The following is a 6,952-nucleotide window of genomic DNA, read 5'->3' as shown; positions in this document are numbered from 1 at the left end:
TCATGATGTTCTGGAGAAGCCAGTGAGTCTTTTTCTCAGCTGCTGACCCCTGGCCAGGAGCTGCTCACGGAAACGCTCGGTCATCAGGAAGTAGAAAATGGGGTTGATGACGCTGTGCGCATAAGCTATCGGCCTCGTTATGATGTACACCGCCTCGATTTTCACGATGGTGCATGTGGACACTCTGTCAACCAGCAGTCGTGTGAGGATGCGTATGTTCCTCATGATGTGGTAGGGCAAGTAGAGGAGCAGGAACATGTATGCCGCTGCCCTCACTATAAACAGAGGCCTTCTGAATGAGGTAGCACGCTGCCTGAAGGCCTCCTCCTGAGTCTTCAGCATGGAGGCCATCCTCTCAGAACTCCAGAAGAGCAGGACCAGGGGCAGGATGTACCCCAAGACTGTCAGACCCAAGCTGTACCCGAGGAAGTCCCAGGACCTCGAGAGGCTGGAAAAGTCGTTGCACATGGTGCCGTTCATGCGGTTGTTGTCCTCAAGATTGTAATAGACCACAGGGATTATCTCGAGGTTGGCGAGGAGCCAGGTGAGGATGGAGGCGCAAATGGCCATACGTGGGGTCAGGAGGATGTGGTCACGGGCAGGGTGACGGAGCAGCAGGTAGCGGTCCAGACTGACCAGGGCCATGAAGAGGACGCTGGAGTACATGTTGACGAAGAGGATGTAGCGGTTGAGCACACAGTTGAATGGAGACGTTTCTCTCATGCCATTGGCGTACAGGTAGGAGAGGCGGGGCAGAGCGCACACACAGATGATGTCAGACACCGCCAGGTTGTACAGGTAGACGTTGGTACTCCGCCACTCCTGCAGGCACAGCGGGTAACCCAGGACGACCACTAGGTTGCCCAGGAAACCCAAGGTAAACTCCAGGGCGTACATCGGGCAGAGGTAGTACCTCATGAGGACGTCGTCCAGTTCGGTACAGGCAACCACCTGTCACAGGAAAGAGAACAGCATCTGTGCAGGGACTGGCAAGGGTGCCTACAGGAATAAATGTTATGGTATGCACATCCATCACCCCCCCCCCCCAATTATATGGCCATATTAACACCATATTAACTGCCCCCCTGTATTAACCTCATAGTGGAAGAAATTTAGCAAAATCAATGTAAAAGCCGTGGCTAATAGTCGGGGAATTACGGTGTACACTGGAGGAGAAATTCTTTCTGCTCGTTGAGTAGCCTAATGGAGCACATGAGTGCACATGACCGTAGTCTGCAGGCGTCACTGGGGACTGGCTACAAGATGGCCATGTGTACTTCATAATAGGGCTCGGGCACACACTGGGGACTGGCTACAAGATGGCCATTTGTACTTCATAATAGGGCTCGGGCACACACTGGGGACTGGCTACAAGATGGCCATGTGTACTTCACAATAGGGCTCGGGCACACACTGGGGACTGGCTACAAGATGGCCATGTGTACTTCACAATAGGGCTCGGGCACACACTGGGGACTGGCTACAAGATGGCCTTTTGGACCTCATAATAGGGCTCGGGCACACACTTTGCATTCTAGGAATATTGCCGCCATGTTGGTAGCGCACTGAACGTAATAATCCATTCATTCAGATGCAGAAGACAAGAAGCAGAAATATAGTGTTAGCGATTCTTTTCCTCTTGCGATTGTGGGTTGCGCTGTTACACCCCACTACACAGCAACATACGACCAAGAAGACAAAAAAATAAGTAACAGGAACACACTAACAGGCGAGAGTAAATCCATAGTAATCCATAGTAAACTAAGGAGTGAGGCTGCCAATATGGCTGTGCCCGCGAAGTTTTCCCGTCATGATCCCGAGCCCTATCATCACCCAAATGAGGCCCAGGAGCCTTCTCTACAGCCTATAGGAGCCCACATGAAACTGGCCCTTCCTACTGACTGTCAATAGAAGCATAGAAGAAAATGGTTTCCTTCTGTACGTTTTTAACCTTTACTCCATGAGTAAAAGTATATTAGTAAAGTCTTGATTTAGCAGTTTGTATGTGCTAATATATTTTCACATCTGTGTACATCGTCTGTACTGTACATCTTTGAAGCATTGCAATAACACATTCAATACTCAGCATGAATATGCTTCTATGACAAAGAATAGATACTTCTAGGACATAAATCTTTGAATGAATGAATGAAATGTATGAACACAGTGAGAGCAGATAACATTTTGTTGACAATCACACACAAACAATGTATTTCCATAGAAAACCAATCATTGCTATGACTTCAAAACTTGGCGGTATGCTTACTGTGTTGTAAAAGTATGATGAGATCCAGTCTAAAATAAAGCCTGAAAAATACATTATACTATCACCATATAAATCGCTGTAAGTGTCCATCTAAATTAAATCAAGTTCAGCTAACAAACAACATTGAATGTGACTGACACTGTTTAGTTTTCTTTTTTCCAAACATGTCTTTAGTCTCAAAGAAACTGATCTTACCATTGTGCTTGTAGTTGGTGTTGCAATGGAAGGTATTGTTTTCTGCAAACATAACGAAGAGCGAGAAATATGCTGGTAGTCATCGGAAGGAAGTTGCAGTCTTTAGGAGTGTACACAAAGGACAGAGCAGAGGGCAGAGACAGGTTACTTGGGGTTGGTGGCAGCTATGGTCAAGGAGCAAATTATTATAATATGCATGCAGTAGTCTGAAAAGGTGTGGGTTTACGATTCCTGGCGCCCACTTTTTTTTTAATAATGAAATTTCAACATACAACTCAAAATCATAGAATAGAATAGAATAGAATATATACTTTTTTGATCCCGTGAGGGAAATTCAGTTCTCTGCATTTAACCCAATTTAACCGAATTAGTGAACACACAGCACACAGTGAACACACAGTGAGGTGAATCACACAACCCAGAGCAGTGAGCTGCCTGCCCAACCAGCGGCGCTCGGGGAGCAGTGAGGGGTTAGGTGCCTTGCTCAAGGGCACTTCAGCCATGGTGGACTGGTCGGGGATCGAACCGGCAACCCTCCGGTTACAAGCCCAGTGCGCTAACCAGTACACCACGGCTGCCCCCAAAGACATAAAGACATAAGGACATAAGGACAATCAAGTTATACAAGACGCTAGGCCAGGGGGAAGAAACAATACAGAAGTAATTAGTGAAGCTATACAATTAATAGCCTGATAAAAATAATAATAAAAATAAAATAACATAAAATAAACCACAGTAATTCACAATAACAATAATTTTTAACATGTCTGAAGACACTTTCATGGCTACCTTATTTTTTACTTTTTGGAGTGACGATAGAAACATTTTAAGTGGGTTTTAAACATTCTAACACAAAATTCCATTCCGCAACAATTCAAGGTTCTAAAATTATATGTACAATTCAATGAACCCAGATATTCTTTAGAATTTAATAATTTTCCAACATCCCTAACACACCGGTGTGACGGTACACTCTTAAGGGTTACTATGGCTCCCACTTTTGTGCCCTTGGGAATGGGAAAGGGAATTCTCCCAGTCTTGCGCTCTCCCAGCCCTTTTATTATACACTGTTCAGTTGCACGCATTGGTGCCGCCTTTTCCCACTGTTCTGTGCCAAGGTATAAAAACCTATGCCATTCTGGCATTTATTAGCCTATATGATAGGCCTACCTGTACATTGCTGCAATACTAACCAATAATTGATCAGTTTTCTTCTGATAGGGGTTCTGTCTCTTACGGTGGCCGACAGGTGCAAACGGCGTAAATGTTTTTCCTACTGTATGTCGTTTGTGTTTTGTCTATTTGCACGTGTTTTGTTGATTTGCATGTGTTGTCATAAGTTGCACGTCGTACGTCACACCTGCCGACCACAGTAGTCTCTCTTCCCGAGCCACAGACTGTCCAAAATAGAGTATGTAACCATGGAAATTAATGCTTTGCTTGACCTCCAACCTCAATTTCAAAGATGGACACGCATGACCTAAGAGCAACACAACACACTGGGTGCCTCTCGTTTGGTATTTTATACACCCTCCCTCCCTTCCTTCCTCGATCCTCGTCCTCACTGATCTAGATAAAGAATGATGGGGCGGCAACAATGGGATAGTCTATCCAGTGATAGTTATAGATCAGTGAGAATGCCCCTCGAGGATCGAGGAGAGATGTTGAGAGGCACCCACTGTAAACTCAAAGATGGACATGCATGACCTAAGAGCAACACAACACACTGTAAACTCAAAACATCACTGACCGTGCAATGATGTGTCTACAAACATCACTGCACGTTTTCAAGTAATCCTACCTCGACATAATTATTTGGTTCGTTTGCTTTACACAGTGCATCACTTACAAATACATACATGATTTACTTTAATATGTTGGGTTTCAAAAGTATTGGGAAACACCCCTATGGCTGAACTAAATAACCGCTAGGCTACCTGTCTCTCTGAAAAGGAAATGTGGTGGCCCGCCGGAGATAACATTGGAGCCAGGCCTGATGAAAACGGGTCATCTCGGGACATGCTTATCACTGCTGGCATCACCGTATAATTCTTTGCATACGTGTCAACAGGTGTTGCTGTTCATATTTACATGCAATTGACGTTGAGCTGCAAAGTGAAACTGAAAGTGAGATTCTGTGCTCGTCTGTTGATAGCCATCGGACATCTACACGAGCCGATTTGTCTCCACAACAGCACTCACTTCTCTCGGTTTACTCAGTCGTTACATTGTCGGCTTGCGACCTCGGCAGGAGAATCATTTACCGAATTGTTTATCATTTACAATTCTTCAAATGCATAATTACCCATAACAGATTAGGCTACATAACGGTCTACATAATAACACGTGTCTTAACCTGATGAATAACGAGAAAACTGAATATAAACTGTAGTAGGCCTATAAAACACCAGCTGTAGAGGGGAATGCCGTCTTTGAGCAGGAAGCATGAGATTAGACTACACTAAAGAAGACGTACTCTATATGAAGCGTGCTTTGTCACCACCTTGTGGCGATTGCTTCCAAAGGAAATTGGCAATCTTTAAAACGCATTTTTTTGAACAGCTACTGTACTGTAGCCTATATACCAAGGTGTCAATGCAAGATTATTTTTTGGCATATGGAAATGATGTGTAAACAGTTGTGACTGATACAGAAGTGTGAAGACTGCTATACACTAGCCCGGGAGGTGTCAATGTAAGACTTTGTATAAAGAGAGAATGTGCATCTTGAGACAACACACAATAGGCTACTTTGAAGGTCTTCAGGTGCATGCATATGTTGTTAAGGATTTTCAAGACAGAAACATTTTAGCCCGGGAGGTGTCAATGTAAGACTTTGTATAAAGAGAGAATGTGCATCTTGAGACAACACACAATAGGCTACTTTGAAGGTCTTCAGGTGCATGCATATGTTGTTAAGGATTTTCAAGACAGAAACATTTTAATCTTTATGTTTTTAAAATTACTGTAGATAAGATTGATATGTTTATTATGATTATGATCGATAGTCTAATGATATCATTATCAAGTGAAGAGTAAATGATGACTGGTTCAGGACTTGAAAAGGATTGGGACTTGGACTTGGCTTTGATGTAACTTGGACTTGGCTCTGTCTTTACTTGAGACTTGACTTGGACTTGACTGCTAGGACTTGGGACTTACTTATGACTTGCCAAACAGTGACTTGGTCCCATCTCTGGTGGCAGTAACATAACAATAGTAGTACGAATAATAGACATAAGCAGTGTATTAACAGAATATAAGAAAATACAGAATAAACATGGATATTCAGTGTGAACCATATAGACAGATATGTTCAGTATGTGCAGCTATGTGTAGTGTGATAACGATAGCAGTGCAGGAACAATACCTTTATAAGAGTAGTAAGACTAAGTGCAGAATGCATCCCATAATTTCACAACTATTAGCCACGGCTTATACGTTGACTTTGCAAAACTTCTTCAGCTATGAGGTCAATACACAGGGGCAGGTACAGTAATATGGTATTAATATGGTTTTGTATTTTTAACATGCATAAAACACTGTCTTACGGTTTATACACAATGCGGTTCATTCACAGGAAATGACTGTATTGAAGAGCAGTAGAATATAAGTTTAATTACATTACACTTGAAAGTAAATAGAACACTATGCGTGGGGTAGTGCAATTGTATGGGGGGTGGGGTGGGGTTGTCTGCCTCCTGGTTGTCCCTGTCTATTTGTACTTTATTCAACTGTTGAGAAGTTGACAAACCCCTACAATTACATGAAGTAATATATACAATGAGTTTGCATCTTTTTTCAAAGGTAAAACTGACAAATTCAGACTCAACATATCTTCTCAATTACTAACTCTGGAACTTCCACCTTAGACACTCTGTCTACCATTGTCTTCAAAACATTTTTCTGTAAATGTGTCATTGTAGTGTACACCCCCATGATTTATTTTATTTGCTTTGTTGTGTTCTTTATAACCTTTTATATTTGTGAGATAATCACGATGACATTATCATTTTTGTCCACTAGGTGGCAATGTGGGATTGTTCAGGGAGTAGTTGAGTACAGACAGGAAATCGAAACTTAAGTAGAGAACGAAACCTAGAGAGAAAACGAGACAGAGAACAACGTGTTACTGAATGTATTTCATGGAAAAGTGGAAATAAACGAAGAACTTTCGACACACTTGTTGTCAAAACATTATTTCTTCAAGTGTGCAACAAAAATCGGCGCCTGAACAGCGACTCAACGTGATGCAAAACGGAGTTTGAAGAAAAGAAGGGAAAACGTTTGAACACACAAAATGGAGCTGGAGCAGCTACAGGATCAGCTAACGGAGCTACTGTGTCAGCTAACGCTTGAGCAGCTAAAAGAGGTGTGTATTCAAGCCAAAGTTTCTTCAGATAAAGGTAAAAGGCACACGTTGATCCGGTCAATCAATGAGTCAGTGGAACAAGCTGTAGAAGACGAGGAACAAGATGTAGCAGAGAATTAT

General features: G+C 42.8%; 1 protein-coding gene across 1 annotated transcript; it reads right to left on the bottom strand.

Moving 5' to 3' along the window:
* LOC134099242 (succinate receptor 1-like) lies at positions 1-918 on the bottom strand. The gene has a single exon (XM_062552033.1). It carries the CDS (start codon positions 916-918, stop codon positions 1-3), a length of 918 nt encoding a protein of 305 aa, XP_062408017.1.
* Between the last annotated feature and the right edge of the window lie 6,034 nt (positions 919-6,952).

This window comes from Sardina pilchardus, chromosome 13 (genome assembly GCF_963854185.1).
Source record: "Sardina pilchardus chromosome 13, fSarPil1.1, whole genome shotgun sequence".
NCBI classification, from domain to species: domain Eukaryota; kingdom Metazoa; phylum Chordata; class Actinopteri; order Clupeiformes; family Clupeidae; genus Sardina; species Sardina pilchardus.
This window is presented reverse-complemented; position numbering and strand designations above follow the sequence as displayed.